The 21,024-nt window shown below is 39.7% G+C and overlaps 1 protein-coding gene across 1 annotated transcript; it reads left to right on the forward strand.

Moving 5' to 3' along the window:
* The first annotated feature begins 16,019 nt into the window (after positions 1–16,019).
* LOC141108972 (olfactory receptor 6N2-like) lies at positions 16,020–16,979 on the forward strand. The gene has a single exon (XM_073600927.1). The coding sequence runs from the start codon at positions 16,020–16,022 to the stop codon at positions 16,977–16,979; it is 960 nt and encodes a 319-aa protein (XP_073457028.1).
* Positions 16,980–21,024: the final 4,045 nt, after the last annotated feature.

Below are 21,024 nucleotides of genomic sequence, written 5' to 3' on the forward strand. Positions count from 1 at the left end.
AGCTCCCTCGCATGGTGGTTAGTTATTGCGGGCGCGCTCCCGTGATACAGCCAGCGGCTATAGCCGCTCACTGTATCACTCGGCCCCGCCCCCGGCGCGCCGCGTCATCGGATGTGATTGACAGCAGTGCGAGCCAATGGCTGCGCTGCTTTAAATCCATCCACTGCAGCCAATCAGCGACCAGGCTGAGCTGCAATAGAGATGACGGGAACGAGCAGCGGAGATTCGAGGTGTCAGGTAAGTAAAACGGGGGGGCTGGGGGCGGCGGTATTGTCAAAAGTTTTTTCACCTTAATGCATATAATGCATTAAGGTGAAAAAATTTTTACCTTTACAACCCCTTTAACATGTGAAGTTGTTTTCAGTATTTTAAAATCTGCAGCTTTCATTAAACAAATGTGTGGTGATCCTTCCATGAAAGTTCTTGTTCAGGTATTGTCTGTTATGTCCTACAACTAGTGTCTTTTGTCAGTCACAAAAACAACTACTTTTTTGATGCATACAAGAGTCACTGGGCTCCATTCACTCAAGCATATCACATGCGTTATTTAGGTGCCCAGACACATTTTCCCTAAATATCAAACACTAAAAACAAAAATCCAGGCGCACAGACCAGAGGCCAAGTGAAAAGTCAAAAAGAAAAATTAAATGTAGCTGTGGCCGCTGCTGTCCAAAACTCATAGAGAAATGAGGACGAAAGATATAATCAAAGGGGTGAACAGTGCTGATCAGCAGACATAAATAGGACCCACAGAGGCAAAGTAAAAACGTATTATTATTAAAAAAATAGTAAAATGTTCACCAAGCATACAGCAGTAAATTGATGGTCATGCAGAGACTTGGATTAAAAACTGACAGTACCTGGAGGCTGGAGCCGCATGGATGACACAGGGGCTTAGGAAAACCCCGCACAAAGCCGTTGGACAAAGAAAAATATGGAAATCATTGGGGTTGAATTACTTAAAGTATAACTGAAGGAAAAACTTTTTTTTTTGTTCTGGATAGAGTAGAGGCGAATTAGAACATCTTTCAGGATTTTATTGCGGTTTTATTGCGGTCTGTGCTCCATTAGGGAGATTCACTCTCTCTATTTGTCCTGTTTACCATTATCATTAAAGGTGAAAGTAAAAGAAAATCCCAAATTTTGGGTTGTCCCTAGAAAAGTAATAAAGGGGAAATATTTCAATGGGGACACGGCATAAAATAAAAAAAACTGACAGGGGTTATAACCCTCCCTTACTATATGCAAATGAAAACAAAAAGTTTTGCCTAGAGTTCTACTTTAAGGCAAATAGATTTGCAATTTACTGGTTGCTTTAGAGCTTAGTACATGAGGTAAAGTTTCACTTTACTAAGAATACCCAATCACATGCAAGGAAAAAAAAAATATTTTTGCTTGCACATGCATGATTGGATGATGGAAGTCAGCAGAGCTCCCCCTCATTTACTATGCTCTGGAGCAACGTCACTGCGAATTGCTCAGTATATGTGCCTTTAGTAAATCCACCCCATTACATTTAATAAAATATACTTATTTTCTCCTGTTACTTCACCAGGTTTGTAGAGTTTTTTGGGAATATACAAGCATATACATCATTTGCTGCAAAAAGCCTCCCTATCACTCCAAACATAATACAAAGTACATACGTACATATACAGTACATCACAATAGTCTAATCCCTTGTTAGAACATATGCCATATGTAGTGGGGATACTTTACTTTTTCTCTAGTTATTCTTTAAGTAAATACAAAATATCTTTATAAGTGTCAAAGATTGAAAGAAAATAGTAAAAAAAAAATTACACACATATATAAATACCCTTCTCCCACCAATAAAAGAGCCACTGATTTTTGACACTGGGCTCCATTCACAAAAGCGACTCGCATGTGGTATGTAGTTGTCCGGACACATTTTACCTAAATATCTCATGCTATACTGAAACTGTCAATTCACTACACCGTTCTGAGGTATTTACTGCAAAATGCTCAAAACGCTCTATAAATACCACGGAAAAGGCGTTCAACTCAATTCACAGAATGAAATAAATAATTAAATGCATGCAGTAATTAAGTAGTGGTCCAGGCAAGCGGTATTTAAGAAATATGAAAAGAAAATAGGCAATTTTGAGTAGTTTCTGCCTGTGGGATCAGTTCTCTCAACAGTAATGCATAAAAACCTAAATATGGAAATATGAAAATTATTAGGGTTGATTTACTTAACCATTTCAGCCCCAGAAGATTTTTCCCCTTAATAACCAGGCCATTTTTTGCGATACGGCACTGCGTTGCTTTAACTGACAATTGCGCGGTTGTGCGACACTGTACCCAAACAAAATTGACGTCCTTTTTTTCCCACAAATACAGCAATCAGTGCTATAAAAATGCACTGATTACTGTATAAATGACACTGGCAGGGAAGGGGTTAACACTAGAGGACGATCAAGGGGTTAAGTGTGTTCCCTGGGAGGTGTTTCTAACTGTGGGGGGGGGTGTGGGACTGACTGGGAGTACAGAACGATCGCTGTTCCTAATCACTAGGAACAGATGATCGCTCTGTACTTCCCTGACAGAATGGGGATATGTTTGTTTACATTGACAGTATAATGACGGCGGCTGGTTGGCAAGCAGTTAAAGAATAACTAAAGGACATTTTTGTTAAACTTTTGGATAGAGTGGAGATTGAGTGGGATTTTATTGCTGTGTGTGTGTGTCCCCATTATGGAGATTCCCCCTCTCTATATTTGTCCTGTTTACTATTATCATTGAAAGTGAAATGAAAAGAAAATCCCAAATATGGGGTTGTCCCCAGAAAAGTATTAGAGGGGAAATCTTCCAATGGGGACACAGATGGCAAAAAATGAAAAAAAGAAACAAACAAAAAAAAAAAACTGACATGGATTATAATCCTTGTAAAAAGGATTACGCTGCGCTAGAGTGTGTCAGACATGCTACTAAATTATAGCATGATAGAACAACTGCGTCTAAATAAACGCATGTGGATGTGGGAAACACAATACCTCTACAAGGTAAGCGGACCTAGTAATAGATAAATACTCTGAATACAAATGCGAAAAATTGACAAATGCATATGCAGTGCAATGAATAAATGAATATAAACGTGTCAAAGTGCAAATGTGAAAATTGACAAATGCATATAAATGCATCAAAGTATAAATGCAAATTCAAATGTGAAATAAGAGAGATTAACGCATCAAAGTGCACAGGTACCAATAAGCATAACTGAATCACAGCATTACTAGATGCAATGAATAAAAGAATATAAACGCATCAAAGTGCAAATGTTCCAATATGCATAACTAAATGACAATATTACTCAAATGTGCAAAATATAAACGCATAAAGTGCAAATGTGCAAATAAACATACTTATTACAATATAAATATATATATGAGCATGTAAAAAGTGCTAAGTGCAAAAAACACAAAACAGAAAGTAATTTGGCGTCATACAGTTCATGTGTAAAAAAAAGTCCTCAATGGAACTAAAAAATATAGTTCACTATGAAGCCCCACAAAAGGTATAAAGGTGCCTAAATGTGATGTCCACTGGTGATACAATCAACTTGCTAGTAACTCTCAAAGTGCCACAGACCATGCAATGGTGCGATTCGGTGACCCCATTACGCGCTCACCTCTAGACAAAGTCAAACCACGCTTGTGAACCACCCCGGGTTCTAAGTAGATCACAGGATCCCAGGCTCCAATGCAGTAAAGAGTATATAGATGGGAAGAAAAGACTACATAGTATAATACCGTTTTAAAATTTATTAAAAGATATAGATACTCTCCCCAAAAGGGGTACTCACAATATATAGGTGCGTCAGTGCACTGCTCTAAACATGGCAAGTATGATATATTTCGTGAGGGTATGGTGTGCGTCTCCTCAACAGGCAGCTCAGCTGTCTCTCGCTCCGTCCTGGCCCCTCCCCTACGCGTGTTCGACACAGGGATCACGTGTCATCATCAGGGGGATACTGATTGGACGGCCGATCTATTGTTTTAAATACACTACCTGCAGCCATTTTGCTGTGGTTCGCAGACATTCTAGTGTTAGGCTACAAGATATATGAGCTAAGTGAAACTCAGGCACAGCTGATAACCAACTGGTCTCAATGTATTAATCAGTAAACACAATGTAATGAGCGCTAATCGCCAGTATTCGTTAGAGAAAAAGATCATCTAATATTAAATAAAATTGCAATACTATTGTCCAGGTCAGAGGTTGACGGACATCACACCATACCAGCTCATATCAGATACAAAACCAATCACCTAGATGTATAATATCTTGGAGAATATACTGAAATAAGTTGTTAAATAAATAAAAAAATATAAATCTAGAATAGTATTCCAAACTACATGAGTAAAAACAGTATGTGATTATAATTAGTCACTACTTAAATGGCAAGCGACACCCAGGAGAAAGTTTAAAAATGCTCAATCTTTATTCACATTCAAATATGTGTGCTAAATAATGTTAAAAAATTTTAAAAAAGGGGGGTATAGCCACCTTTACAAATAACTAACTAAACAACCCATATAAAATCATTTATAATCCTTCCTTACTCTATCTAAAAAAAAAAGTGTTGCCTATAGTTCTACTTTGAGGCAAATAGACTGTGCAATTTGCAAGTTGCTCCAGAGCTTAGTTAATGAGGTAAAGCTTTACTTTATATTGGATACCCAATCACATACAAGGAGAAAAAACAGCATTTTTGCTTGCACATGATTGGATGATGGAAGTCAGCAGAGCGCCCCCTAATTTATTAAGCTCTGGAGCAACTTCACTTGCAAGTTGCCTTTAGTAAATCCACCCCATTACATTTAGTAAATCCACCCCATTACATGTAATAAAATATACTTATTTCCTCCTGTCATATACAAGCATATACATCATTTGTTGCGAAAAAAACCCCCAATCACTCCAAACATAATACAATGTATATCACAGTCAAGGAAAGTAAGAGGGTAGAGTGGTAGCCGCAGTTGCTGCTACTGTCAGCTAGCGTCTCAACCCCCAACAGGAAAAAGAGAGGGGACTATTACGGTACTCAATATCAGTATACAATAATGGATATGTATATCACAATGGTCTAATGCCTTGTTTGAACATAGGTCATATCTGGTGGGGATACTTTACTTTTTCTCAAATATTTTTGGAAATATCTTCCCACTGAGAAGTTCCCACTGATATCATTGAGCTATCTATAAGGGGTAATTCTCACTCACCATCACACTAATGTATCATGAGTTGTAGATATAGTCATTTTTAGCAGGGGTTTCCTGAGACTGGAAAAATATTTTAAGGGCTACTCTGTGTTGAAAAGGTTGAGAAAGGCTGCTTGAAAGTGTAACTATAAGCAACACTTTTTTCATTTTGGATAGAGTAAGGGAGGGTTAGAACCCCTGTCAGTTTCTGTTTTTTTGCCATCTGTGTCCCCATTGGAAGATGTCCCCTCTATTACTTTTCTGGAAACAATCCCAAATTTGGGGTTTTCTTTTCAATGATAATAGTAAACAGGATAAATAGAGGGGTCTCCATAATGGGGGCACAGACAGCAATAAAAATCTAATAGGTTAGGGATAAGCAATTAGCTGTTGCAAAACTGCAAGTCCCATCATGCCTCTGCCTATGGGTGCCATGCTTGTGGCTGTCAGAGTCTTCCTATGCCTCATGGGACTTGTAGTTCTGCAACAGCTGGAGGTCCACTAATTGCATATCCCTGTAATAGGTGTTTTTATATCTCTACACTAGGGATGAGCTTTGAGTTCGAGTCGAACACAAGTTTGACTCGAACATCGGCTGTTCGCCATTTCGACGAACAGCGAACAATTTGGGGTGTTCGCGGCAAATTTGAAAGCCGCCGAACACCCTTTAAAAGTCTATGGGAGAAATCAAAAGTGCTAATTTTAAAGGCTTATATGCATGGTATTGTCAAAAAAAATGTTTGGGAACCTGGGTCCTGCCCCAGTGGACATGTATCAATGCAAAAAAAGTTTTTAAAACGGCCGTTTTTTCAGGAGCAGATTTTAATAATGCTTAAAGTGAAACAATAAAAGTTTAATATTCCTTTAAATTTCTTACCTGGAGGTGCCTATAGTATGCCTGTAAAGGGGCGCATGTTTCCCGTCTTTAGAACAGTGACAATGACATTTCAAAGGAAAATTAGTCATTTAAAACTACTCGCGGCTATTAATGAATTGTCAGTTTGACAATACACATAAAAGTTCATTGATAAAAACAGCATGGGATTCCCCCACGGGGGAACCCCGAACCAAAATTAAAAAAAAAATGGCGTGGGGGTCCCCCTAAATTCCATACCAGGCCCTTCAGGTCTGGTATGGATTCTAAGGGGAACCCCGTGCCAAAATGTAATAAAAAAATGGCATGGGGTCCCCCCAAAAATCCATACCAGACCCTTATCCGAGCATGCAACCTGGCAGGCTGCAGGAAAAGAGGTGGGATGAGAGAGTGGCCCCCCGTCCCTCCTGAACCATACCAGGCTACATACTCTCAACATTGGTAGGGTGCTTTGGGGTAGCCCCCCAAAGCACCTTGTCCCAATTTGGCTGGTGGTCGTGGGGGTCTGCGGGTGGGGGGCTTATTGGAATATGGAAGCCCCCTTGAACAAGGGGACCCCCAGATCCCGCCCCCCTGTGTGAAATGGTAATGGGGTACAAAAGTACCTCTACCATTTCACAAAAAAAGTGTCAAAAATGTTAAAAATGACAAGAGACAGTTTTTGACAATTCCTTTATTTAAAGTCTTTTTCTTTCCATCTTCTTTGGGTCTTCTTCCTTCCTTCTTCCTTCGGTTTCTTCCTCCATCTTCTTCTTCCTCTGGTTCTTCCTCCGATCCTCTGCTTCATGCTTCAGTGTTCTTGTCTGGCATCTTCCTCCGTGGCATCTTCTTCTCCGCTTCGTTCTTGGGCCGCTCCGCATCCATGGGAGGCTCCCGCTGTGTGACGCTTCTCTTTTTCTGACACTTCTTAAATAACGGAGGGCGGGGCCACCCGGTGACCCTGCCCTGTCTGACGCATGGGGACTTGACGGGGACTTCCCTATGGGTTTCCCCGTGACGTCAGAGGGGGTGGGGTCACCCAGTTACGGTGGGGTGGGGTGACCCCGCCCCCCTCTGACATAGGGGCGAGTAGTTTAAAATGACTTCTTTTCCATTGAAATGTCATTTTGCTGTCAGAATGTTCTAAACACGGGAAACATGCGCCCCTTTACAGGCATACTATAGACCCCCCCCCCCGGTATGAAATTTAAAGTAATATTACACTTTTATTGTTTCACTTTAAGCATTATTAAAATCACTGCTCCCGAAAAAACAGACATTTTTAAAACTTTTTTTTGCATTGAACCATGTCCCCTGGGGCAGGACCCAGGTCCCCAAACACTTTTTATGACAATAACTTGCATATAAGCCTTTAAAATTAGCACTTTTGATTATTCATGTTGGAGTCCCATAGACTTTAACGGTGTTCGCGTGTTCAATCAAATTTTTTGCCTGTTCGCATGTTCTGGTGCGAACCGAACAGGGGGGTGTTCAGCTCATCCCTACTCTACATCCTATTTGAAACGTTTTTCCTTTAGTTATGCTTTAAGTAAATTCAAAATATCTTTATAAATATCAGTTATTGAAAGAAAATAGTATCAAAAATCACACACACATATAGAAGATACCCTTCTTCTTATAAATATGACAACATTGTGGAAGAAGGGTATTTATATAGGTGTGTGATTTTTGATAATATTTTCTTTCAATATTTGAAATTTAGAAAGATATATTGTATTTACCTAATTGAACTTAGTTGTTTGCGATACACCACGTGTGTCCTGTAAAAGCAGCTTCCCTTTGATTGGTATTCTAGTCACCATTTTTTCTTTTGTAGTAATACATATGCTGCAGGGACTTAGTGAGTTGGCATATTTCCATGGTTTAAACCATTTTACCTCTTTATTAGCAATAAAAACTGCCAGGGGTTCTAATTCTTCTCCACTGTATCCATCCCACTGGAAATGTCGTGAGATAAAATACCCCATGGTTTCATGTAATAAATACCGTATATAGAAAAATACCACATGTGGTATTTTAGAAACTTTTTTTAGTGAATGTCAAAATTTTTTTGAAAAATGCTATGCATTATTTTACTGTAAATACTGCTTTGTGAATTAAGCTCACTGTGTCCAATGAGTCATGTGGGTCAGGGAGGTTGATTTACTAAAATAGGCTAATCGCACTGCAAGTAAATTTCCCTTCAGTTAAGTGAAATCACATGTAATACATACACATACAGTATCTCACAAAAGTGAGTATACACCCCTCACATTTATGTCAATATGTTATTATATCTTTTCATGTGACAACACTCAAGAAATGACACTTTGCTACAGTGGTCGTCTTAAGGCTAGCTGCCATAACCCCGGTATCCTCTCCTTCAGCAGGCAGTCCGCTTTCAGATAAAAGTGGTTTCTGTGGCGGACTCTCCGCGAGATCACTTTTATGGGTGGCGGGAGAGGGCCCCCCTCCCGCCACGCTCTGGTGCCCTCCGCCACTTACCGGAGCTGTCAGCAGCGGCAGAGGCGATCGGATCCTTCTCCTGGCTAGACATGGAGACAAGTAAAGGGAACATGGCCCCCATCCATCTCCATATCATTGCAGGGCGGAAGCGACATCAAAAGGTCACTTCCGCCCATAGCTCTTAAAAAGCCATTTTTTTTTCAAATGACAAAAAAAATTTTATTTTATTGTTTTATTGCATTTTAGTGTAAATATGAGTTCTGAGGTCTTTTTGATCCCAGATCTCATATTTAAGAGGTCCTGTTATATGTTTTTTCTGTTACAGGGATTTTTACATTTCTTGTAATAGGAATAAAAGTGACACAATTTTTTTTAAAGAACAGTGTAAAAATAAAAAATAAAAGGTAAAATAAATAAGAAAAAAAAAATGTAAACGCCCCCCGTCCCGCTGAGCTCGCGTGCAGAAGCAAACACATACGCGAGTAGCGCCCGCATATGAAAACGGTGATCAAACCACACATGTGAGGTATTGCCGCAATCGGTAGAGCGAGAGCAATAATTCTAGCCCTAGAGCTCCTCTGTAACTCACAACATGCAACCTGTAGAATTTTTTAAACATCGCCTATGGAGATTTTTAAGGGTAAAAGTTTGTCGCCATTCCACGAGCGGGTGCAATTTTGAAGCGTGACATGTTGGGTATCAATTTACTCAGCGTAACATTATCTTTCACAGTATAAAAAAAATTGGGCTAACTTTACTGGTGTCTTATTTTTTAATTTAAAAAAGGATATTTTTTCCCAAAAAAGTGCGCTTGTAAGACCGCTGCGCAAATACGGTGTGACACAAAGTATTGCAACAACCACCATTTTATTCTCTAGGGTGTTAGAAAAAAAAATGTTTGGGGGTTCTAAGTAATTTTCTAGCAAAAAAAACTGTTTTTAACGTAAACAACAAATCTCAGAAAGAGGCTCGGTCCTTAAGTGGTTAACAGACCAAGCTGTCCAGCAAAAGAGGTAGTTAGAGCATTGAGACAAACCATTTAACACTGACTGGGGTGCTTACAATGGTCAGCTTTTATTAATTTATGAAAAACATTTAATCCAAAACGGGAACTTGAAAGGTATTTTCTGGAGTCCAGCTTTAATTTATCAGTCAAATCCATCTAAATATGCTAGTGCATCTAATACTACCCTCTTCCGAAATGACAATACTGCTATCCAAAGGTGTCTCCTTGGCTCCATCTTTCCAAGTTTTAACATCCTAAGAAATAAAGTGTGATACTGGCCAGATCACCAGATTAAAATAAAGGAGAAAAAAAAGAAAATCATAGTAGCCAGCACATTTTGGATGGGGAACCTGCACTATATTAGATTTTGTTCTTTGGGTTTAATATGGCTTTAATGAATGAATGAATGAATGAATGATTTGTAAAGCGCTGCAAATGGGAACTGAATCGCCTCAAGGTGCTAGATGCGTTCTCTGTTGTCAGCTTCTTAGAAAAGGAAGGTCTTTAGTTTTTTCCTGAAGGCCTGATGGTTTTCATCCATGCGGATGTGGGTCGGAAGAGCGTTCCATAGTCGAGGTCCTTGGACTGCGAATCTTCGTTCTCCCTTTGCTTTGTAGCGGTATTTGGGAATGATGAGGAGGTTTTGGTTAGCTGATCGAAGACTGCGATTAGGTGTGTAGTGTTTTATTTTCTCCCGGAGATATAGCAGAGCGTTTCCTTGTATGCATTTGTGGGTGAGGCAGAGGGTCTTGAATGTGATCCGATTCTTTACGGTTAGCCAGTGTAGGCTCTTTAAGGATGGGGGAAATGGATTCCCAGGGTTTCTTTCCTGTTAACAGTCTTGCCGCTGTGTTTTGGATGAGTTGTAAGCGCGCAAGCTGATATTGGGGTAATCCTACGTAGAGCGAATTTGCGTAGTTGAGTCGGGAATTGATGATTGTTCCAACAACTGCCGCTTTGTCCTCTTCTGGGATGAAGGGGATGAGTCTACATAGCAGGCGGAGGAGATGGTGGGATCCGCTAACTACTGATCCTATTTGTGCATCCATTGTCATTCCTGAGTCAAAGATGACTCCGAGACTCTTGGCTTTGGTGCTTGGAGAGATGGTTTATCCGAAGATGGTGGGAGGTGTCCACGGAGTCTTAGTTTTGGAATTTTTGTTAGCGTGTAGGAGAAGAAGTTCTGTTTTAGAACTGTTGAGTTTGAGGGAGCTAATGGTCATCCAGTCACCTATTAAAGTGAGGCATTTCTCTAATTGCTGACGATGGAATTTTTTGTCCGGTGATGCGAAGGTAGAGTTGGGCGTCATCAGCGTATGAGTGGAAGCAGAGGTCCGTTTTTCTGATGATATTGAGGAGTGGGCAGATGTAGATGTTGAATAGCACTGATGACAAGGGTGAGCCCTGAGGGACTCCACAGGAGATTGTGTATGCGTCTATATATATATTTAGTCTGCACAAAAATAAAATACAACAAATAGCATCTGTTTAGTCATCACACTGTGCTACAAAACCTGTGTATCCCCCAATAGACAGCATTATAAATGTGTCAATATACCTTAACTGCTTCAGCCCCGGAAGATTTTACCCCCTTCCTGACCAGAGCACTTTTTGCATTTCAGCACTGCGTCGCATTAACTGACAATTGTGCGGTCGTGCGACGTTGCACCCAAACAAAATTGATGTCCTTTTTTTCCCACAAATAGAGCTTTCTTTTGGTGGTATTTGATCACCTCTGCGGTTTTTATTCCTTGCACTATAAACAAAAAGAGAACGCCAATTTTGAAAAAAACGCATTATTTTTTACTTTTTGCTATAATAAATATCCCCCAAAAATATATAAAAAAAACGATTTTTTTCCTCAGTTTAGGCCGATATGTATTCTTCTACATATTATTGGTTAAAAAAAATCACAATAAGCGTATATCGATTGGTTTGTGCAAAAGTTCTAGCGTCTACAAAATAGGAAATAGTTTTATGGCATTTTTATTATTATTTAAAAAAAAATTAGTAATGTCGGCGATCTGCGATTTTTATCGGGACTGCGACATTATGGCGGACACATCGGACATTTTTGACACTATTTTGGGATCATTGTCATTTATACAGCGACCAGTGCTATAAAAATGCATTGATTACTGTGTAAATGACACTGGCAGTGAAGGGGTTAACCACTAGGTGGCGATCAAGGGGTTAAGTGTGTCCTAGGGAGAGATTCTAACTGTGGGGGGGGGTGGGCTTCAATTCATATGACAGCGATCACTGCTTTTCAATGACAGAGAGCAGTGATCTCTGTCATGACACAAGCCAAGACGGGGAAATGCCTTGTTTACATAGGCACTTCACCGTTCTCAGGCTCCGTGACACGATCGCTGGGACACCAGCGGACATCGAGTCCGCCGGTCCTGCAGGCACGGTCACGCTCTATGCAGCGCGCGCGTGGGCCTGCAATCCCCGGCTCTTAAAGGGGACGTACAGGTACACCCATTTGCCCACTGCTGCCATTGTGCCGATGTATATCGGTGTGCGGCGGTCAGCAACTGGTTAAAGGAGAAGTGTAGGGTAGCAAAAAAATATAAATATACATCCTCACCTATATGGCTGCAGCATCAGTCTGATGCTGTGGATGCCCCCTGTTGGCTCTAAGACCAAGAACTGAGGGATCACAGCTGTCTCCTGCCAGCTCAAAGACAGAGAACTGAGTGATCACATGACCACTGATCGCCAGGTTCTTCACTGAGCAGACAGGGGTGACTGTCAGTTATCGCTCTCTGCTCTGCCCCTCTGCCCTACTTTATGTATATATATATAATGTGCACAATATGTGCACACTAGGCATTTTTCTGGAGCATAGTTTGCATATTTGCACATTGTTGTTATATATTTGCACATTTAGGTATCATTGACACATTTATAGTGCTGTCTATTGGGGGTTACATAACATTTAATCATTCTTGTATTTAAAAATATTCCCTGCAGGGATTACACAGGGATTACACTGGAGTAAAATATCTGGAGTGTATTTCTAGACAGGAAAAAACAATGCTGTTACTTATTTAAATCTAAACGAAACCAACCATTTCTTATTGCCACTTCTTACTAGTAGGATGCAGTCTGTGTATTTATTTCCAATGCACAGACAATTTCATGTAGAAATGTGCTCAATGATGTACTCTTGTAGAATCTATTAGGGAAGCAGAATAGAAAGTCCGCCAACTAAACTTGTTCTCATAATTATCCAATCACATCTAGGGGATAAAAAAATTTCCTCCACACAATTGGATGGTTGAAGTGAACACAGATTGTATTAAATGAATATTCTACTTTTTTCAGAAATCACCCCCATTGTACGCACATATCTTTCATCTATACATCCGAAGGGTAAATAGTAATCCAACAACCACAGGTACTAAGATATGGTCCTAAAATAATAAGCAACTAATCATTTATCTTTTACACCTTTTCATTTAATCAGTAACCTTTTCATTTAATCATCATTTTTAGTATTAAAAACATGCTCAGTATTGTCCCTGTAGCTTGACCACTTGCGACTTTCATGAAGGGTTTAAAGACATTTCTAAAGAAATTTCTAAACATTTTTTGTCTTTCTAAAACCCCTGTTTGTTGCACACTTTACATTTGTTGAGGACCAATGTTATGATTGTTGTTTAGCAGCTGTGAAGACAGGGATCATTAACTTAAAGTGGAGGGCCACCCTGAAAAAAAATTTCACCAAAAATCCTAAAAAAATAAAAAAATAAAAATTTGAAAAAATAAAAATTTGAAACTTACCTGAACCCTTGTTGCTAGGCAGTCTTCCTAATCTGCCTGTTCCTATTCCGCGGCGTGTTCTGCTCCTAGCTGAGCGGCCCCGTTGCCTTCTGGGAACTGTGTGTGTTCCCAGAAAACCACGGGGCCATTCACAGATCGCCGTGCCGCTCGCACGTGCGCAGTAGGAAACTGGCAGTGAAGCCGCAAGGCTCCACTGCCTGTTTCCCTTACCTAGGATGGCGGTGCCGGGACCCGAGAGCCGAGGGACGGGTCGGCCTCGGGTGGCCGACATCGCGGGCACCCAGGACAGGTAAGTCTACTTATTTAAGGCAGCAGCTACAGTGTTTGTAGCTGCTGACTTAAAAAAAAAAATTTAGCTGGCCGGAATCCCACTTTAAATTGCAAATGTAGCGCTATCCCTGAAGTAGCCCCTTGGTAGTTTGGGTCTTCTGTTTTTTGCCTCGAATCTATGAATGATCTCGGACCCTCTGACACACCAAGTAAAGTGGATAGCAGCTGCTGTAAAGCAGAAAGCATAAGGATATGTACTCGACACACAGTATCTCAGTATCTGAAGATAAACACCAGTCTGGTTATTAGTAAAGAAGTACGTTATATTGTAATAAATTGAAGGAATTGGCAATATTTGCATATAACTTTAGGTTGGTTGTATGTCTAATACAACTCTGCAGGCAGAAAAGTTACCTTATGATGAACTTATGATCACAGCAGTTAGTTGGCTCTATATCTAGTAAATTGCAAATCAGTGTTAAGCAAAGGGATAAACCACAACAAAAGTAACAGTAATCAGTATTGGCATAATTTTCCTGCTACCAGTATGCTATATTACTAGAGTGCACTCGAAGAGATACTAGATTATAACCCAGATGTACTGCAGTGGTGCCCCTACTTCCACAGGCAATGACTGTAATCCTTGTACAGCAGCTCATCTAAAGAGACGGTCTTATGCCCTAGATTCATCTGGCTAAAATTGGGGCCCGTCTTGATGGTGGTGCACATGAATTTAGTCCCAGTGGAAATCTGCTTGCAGTGGTATAAGCTGTTGGTTAAGTGTTTAATCCCTAGAAGCTTCAGCTCAGTGTCCTAATTTGCTCTCTATCTAGCCAAGCATCTGGCTACACATAGATTTGGGGGTCTAATACAAAGGAGAGCATATTCTGCTTTGAGAGGGATTTCCTGTTCCATCAGTGAAGTCAAGATTGAAAACACTGCTGGCCAAAATTGCTGAACCAGTGGACAAGTCCACCATATATGGAAAAATGTTCCCAAGTGTCTACAGCCTCAGAAACATGTGGGGGGATAACCAGAAACAGGTCCAAACTTTATAGTTGGTCTCTACTGCAAGCATGTTACGAGAGTAAGATTTCACTCTATCCCATATATGGGAACAATTATCTGCTTCTAGGTCTATCCCAAAGTCTGTTGCCAACTAATGTCTGTTGCCAACTAAATTAGGAAATGGGATGTGAGTGGGGTGAGTAACATGGTGTAAATAAGTGATATCATTCCTGGGGAATGTGGGTCATTACAATACCTTTGTTTGAAGGGAGACAAAAGCAAATTACCATTAGGGAACTTGATATTATGCTCCAGAAAATGTTAAATTTGAAGATACCAATATGCTCCTGTTGGAGAAAATTAAAAAAGTTTGTTGCAGTGAAGAAAATGGAAGAACCTGTTATAAATTGTGAGAGTTGAGTTACCCTCATCTTGGACCACATTTGAAAGCAAGAGGGGAATGGAAAACAGGGCGAGGACCACTGATTTAGATTGTGACAACTGAATTTTCTAGGTCAACAGATTTCCTTTTATGAAACAATATTTGTGTGTAATTTTTTTTGTAGGAAGTGTTATTTAATATAATAAATAATATATATACAACCCCTGACAAAAAGTATGGAATCACCACTCTTGGAAAATGTTCAATTGTTTAATTGTGTAGAAAAAAAAAACTAATTACAGACATGCCTCAAAACTATGTTCATTTAACATTCCAACCTTATAGCTTTAAGAAACAATTAAACAAATTAAAAAAGAAAGAAAACTGTAGTCAGTTGCAGATCAAGCAGAGGAAAACAATATGGAATCACTCAATTCTGAGGAAAATATTATGGAATCACCATGTACTTTGCAGTTCTAAAACAAACATCTGCAGCAGATTACATCATGAAAAATGATGTCATTATCACCAAACATCCTTTCAATTGATGGAATAAGAAAAGTGTCCAGAATCTCAATATAAACTTGTGCATTTATTGAAGATTTAATGACTGTCATCTCTCCTGTACCTTTACCTGACATGCAATCCCATATCATCAATGATTGTGGAAATTTGCATGTTTTCTTCAGGCAGTCGTCTTCATACATTTAATCGAAACAGCACCAAACAAAAGTTCCAAGCAAAAGTTTGCTTGATCTGCAAAAACAGTTGCAATTGACTACAGTTTTCTAGCAGGCATGCATGCCTGCTAAGTGTTTCTTAAAGCCAAAAGGTTGGAATTATAATGAAAATTGTTTTGAGTCATGTCAGTGATTAGTTTTTTTTTCTACACAATTAAACAACTGAATGAACATTTTCCAAGGGTGGTGAGTCCATACTTTTTGCCAGGGGTTGTATAATGCAAAAAATCTTGGAAATGTTTGTGACTCTATGTATTTTTCTTTACAGATCACCATGGTAACAAGCCATCAATTTAACCAGTCAGTTATAACTGACTTTCTTCTTTTAGGGTTTTCTATTGAGGGGCAGAGAAGAATTTGGCTTTTTATTGTTTTATTGATTATCTACATTGCCACCATTACAGCAAACATTTTCATCATTGTCATTATCAAAGCAGACAAAGGTCTACATAAACCAATGTACTTCTTTATCGGTGGACTGTCATTCCTTGAGCTCTGGTATCCCTCTGTTACAGTCCCTAGACTCCTGTGGTCTCTTAAAACAAAGGACCAACACATTTCTGTAGCTGGCTGTCTGGCTCAGTATTATTTCCATTTTTCTCTTGGAGCAACAGAAATGTATCTCCTGACTGCAATGGGGTATGATCGCTATGTCGCCATTTGCAATCCACTGCGCTATTCTGTGATCATAAGTCCCAGTGTATGTACTATGCTCATACTGGGATCATGGGCATGTGGATTCATTGGAGTGATTGTTCCATGCTTAAGACTATCCAAACTTTGGTACTGTAAAGGGAATAGGATAGATCATTATTATTGTGATTTTGCTCCAATGATTCGCTTGTCCTGCTCTGATACAGCGAAAGCTCAGAATGCAGCTTTTTTTTCCATATGTTTTGTAACTTTAGGGTGTTTTCTCTTGACTTTGATATCTTATGCATGTATTACCCGAATGATAATCAGATTGTCTTCTGTGTCAGCAAGACGTAAAGCGTTTTCCACTTTTGCCTCCCATTTATTTGTTGTTATCCTTTTCTATGGTACTATAGTGTTCATGTTCATCAGACCAGCTAGTGGTGATTCCCTTCAGTTTAATAAGATAGTTTCTGTTGTCCCATCCATAGTGACTCCTCTTCTGAATCCCATTATCTACACCTTAAGGAACCAAGAAGTGATAGAGGCTGTGTTGAAAACAGCCCACACAACAATGGTTTGGTCAAAGGGTTGTAAGTGAACAGACCTCAATTACAACCAGGCAGGACCTCAATTACAACCAGGCAACTCATATTTTCAGAAGGAGGGGTCAGAAATGGCTAATTGCATTTCTTTTATTACAAATTTCCTTTAATCTTTTTTGTTTTTGTTCACCATATAACTTATTTAGCAATCCCTCGGTCTACAGCTGGGGAGGGTACAGTATTGCTGCTGCTCAAAGGTAGGGAAGAGTCCTCTGCAATTTGTGCACCAAGCGTTTTGGAGTATCTCACACTCTACTGACCTCCTAAGTTCATGGTTCCTGAGCAATAAACTTTAAAAAAGACACCCCTGAACTGTTTACTGACCCTGTGTGGATGAGAAGCTGCTGTGCGCCTGGCTACCTGCACTAACTGAGGAAAGAATTGTGTGTTTACACACACAGATCCCTGTTCTGGCTCTCGTGCCCGCGATTGCAGGTCCCCCACCATGCAGTGTGCGCGCATGCCTGCTAAGGCTCTTAAAGGAGCCAATGTACCTGTACCTCGTTTTGCACAGGGCTACCAACGTGCCGACGAATATGTACATGAGCCAGTCGGGAAGTGGCTATAGTGAACTTCTACGCCCCTCCCCATGTCAATCCTAACCTCCTGGACGCAACATTTTAGAAAATGATTTCCCTAGATTCTGTTTGTAATATGTTTATAAGGGACTTCAATGCAGACTCTGATGTTGTGATGGATAGGTTGGGTGGAACATCTTATCAAACCTCTAAATTTGCTGTTTGGATTGTGAAATATGATTTAACTGATGTATGGAGGTGGATGCACCAAGATAACAAAATGTTTTTATGTCACTTAAACACTCATAGCCCCCTTTCCCGTATTTATCTAGCTCTCTGCATCCCTTTATTGCTGACCATAGCTGAGACTATCTCTCTAGAGGTATTTCTAACCATGCCCCCTTCTTTTATCTTATTACTTCTCTCCTCCTATCGGGTCACATATCTGAAGATTGCAACCTAATTGGCTATTGTATTAAATTATAAAGAACCACTGCCAGATAGCCATGCAAGATTATTGGAGGATAATCAACACACCCATTCTTCATTTCTAACATGGGAAGCATCTACGGCTATTCCTAAAGGCTCTTTTATGGCCATTATAGGCATTATTTTTGTGATTTGGGGGGCTCTTTTCAAAACAACACAATCCACCTTAATCAATGCTAGAGCACAATAATCCCTCATCAGCAACATTATATAGAATGGCAAGCCCAACAAACAATTTTCCTTCTCTCTCAAACTGCAAAAATCTGTTTGCATTCAAACAACTTATTTTTGAAATTGGCTATTAAACAGGTTTCTCTTACTTTACCAATTCAGACTACACTTTCATAGCAAATTCTTGAATAGTGGATCACCAGGGATTTTGCCATACACATGCTCTCAAGGTCCTGGGTGCTTTTACTCCCTATTATTGTCAACTGTATTCCTCAATTGCCTCTTATTCTAATCTTGATTTGTTGGATTACTTGGCTTGGATTTTTCAGTAATTTGAAATATCCACACTCCTTAGACACAAAAAAGTGTTAGAATACAAAAGATAGTGTAGAATGACCCTATCTGTTTGCTGTCCTATGACTTTTGGGGTTTGGCTCAAAGATTCTTAAATTGATTCAGTTGTTATATAAGGATCCAATAACCAAGATTAGACTCAATCAAAATGTATCAAATGTTTTCTTCATTTAGAGAGCTGAAAGACAGGGAAGCCGCTTAATACCTATTTTATTCAAAGCCATAGAACCTCTAGCAATTCTGATATAAACTGCTCCCATTATTAAAGGACTTTGTATTAATTGAACTAATTAATTGTACTAATTGAAGGAATGTATATCTATGTATTTGGATGACGCCCTAAATCTACCTTGGTGATCTGGATCACTCACTTTCCTCTCTCTTTCAAATTATTGAGCGTTCAGGAATGTAGCAGGTTTTAGGGAAAACTACATAGTTACATAGTTACATAGTAGGTGAGGTTGAAAAAAGACACAAGTCCATCAAGTCCAACCTATGTGTGTGATTATATGTCAGTATTGCATTATATATCCCTGCATGTTGCGGTCATTCAGGTGCTTATCTAATAGTTTCTTGAAGCTATCAATGCTCCCCGCTGAAACCACCTCCTGTGGAAGGGAATTCCACATCCTTGCCGCTCTTACAGTAAAGAACCCTCTACGTAGTTTAAGGTTAAACCTCTTTTCTTCTAATTTTAATGAGTGGCCATGATTCTTGTTAAACTCTCTTCTGCGAAAAAGTTTTATCCCTATTGTGGGGTCACCAGTACGGTATTTGTAAATTGAAATCATATCCCCTCTCAAGCGTCTCTTCTCCAGAGAGAATAAGTTCAGTGCTCGCAACCTTTCTTCATAACTAAGATCCTCCAGACCCTTTATTAGCTTTGTTGCCCTTCTCTGTACTCGCTCCATTTCCAGTACATCCTTCCTGAGGACTGGTGCCCAGAACTGGCCAGCATACTCCAGGTGCGGCCGGACAAGAGTCTTGTAGAGCGGGAGAATTATCGTTTTATCTCTGGAGTTGATCCCCCTTTTAATGCATGCCAATATTCTGTTTGCTTTGTTAGCAGCAGCTTGGCATTGCATGCCATTGCTGAGCCTATCATCTACTAGGACCCCCAGGTCCTTTTCCATCCTAGATTCCCCCAGAGGTTCTCCCCCAGTGTATAGATTGCATTCATATTTTTGCCACCCAAATGCATTATTTTACATTTTTCTACATTGAACCTCATTTGCCATGTAGTCGCCCACCCCATTAATTTGTTCAGGTCTTTTTGCAAGGTTTCCACATCCTGCGGAGAAGTTATTGCCCTGCTTAGCTTAGTATCGTCTGCTAAACTGATTTGTTTTCCTGTGGACCCTAACTTTGTGAATAACATTCATCAATCCTCTGGACTTATTGATACATTTTGTTATTTGGAAATTACCATACAGCTTCTCTTAATTACCGATTGGGATAATAACATCTTCCCTATATTAAAATCTCTTTCCTATAGTAACTGGCAAAACCAAAAAATGGATGTCCTCCCTGAAAATTCCACGGGTAAACCCAATTTATCCAAAATGATTTTCTGAATGCCCTGATCTCTTTAAGCTCATCCCATCCTTCTGTATCTTCTTTTTATTTAATCAGAAACAATCTCAAATTGCTTTAGCCACCCTGCAACTTCCTCTACATCATGCCAGATTGGCCATTTCTAATTTTCAATATTACTACTTGGCCTTCCAATTAATATACATACAAGATTGGCTTTGCCGCTCCAAACATAATTCATGTACAGCAATGGATGCAGCCATAATAACCTTATATGAATCCTTGTGTAATGTGTTATACAGGAAACCACCTATGTTGCTAACTTCTCTCAAGATCCTCTCTCAAATTTTAAACTTTTCCCTCAGGATGACTGGTCTATCTCCCCAAATAATCCAGTTTGGGGTAACCTCTCTCTACGGCACTATCGCTCTATTCCCTATCTGGAATAATGGTATGCACAAGATATTAAATACCTGCTTCAATTATTTCAAGATAGTAACCCTAAAAGCTAAGTTCACCTTTCCAGATAGAATTTCACTTTTCATTATAAATAGAAGCCTTTTCTAGTATCTTTCTTGCCCAAGCCATCACTTACTTAGTCCATGGCAGCTTTAAATCTGTACCTTTTTGTTCAAAATAAAAAAAATGCACTCTGAGCCAATCACTTCCTATGTCATCATGTGATCATCCAGGAAACTTCATATTCCATCATGCATTGTCTTACTGCATCACAGAATATAGTGTGTTTACCTCTCTGGACCATACCTACCTCATCACTATACCACCTCATTTTTATTTCCACCCACTCTACTACTTCTGTGGCCATACACTGTACAATCTGCAAGGGCCTGCCTGATTTAATACATATTGAATAGATTGTTCAGGTGGGTCCTCCTATTACATAGTTTTGGTAATTCTAAAGGAAATTGTACAGAGATTGTACAATCAGATTGCAAAGTGCGTGGCCAGCTTTTTA

Source organism: Aquarana catesbeiana, linkage group LG09, assembly GCF_042186555.1.
Source record: "Aquarana catesbeiana isolate 2022-GZ linkage group LG09, ASM4218655v1, whole genome shotgun sequence".
Classification (NCBI taxonomy): domain Eukaryota; kingdom Metazoa; phylum Chordata; class Amphibia; order Anura; family Ranidae; genus Aquarana; species Aquarana catesbeiana.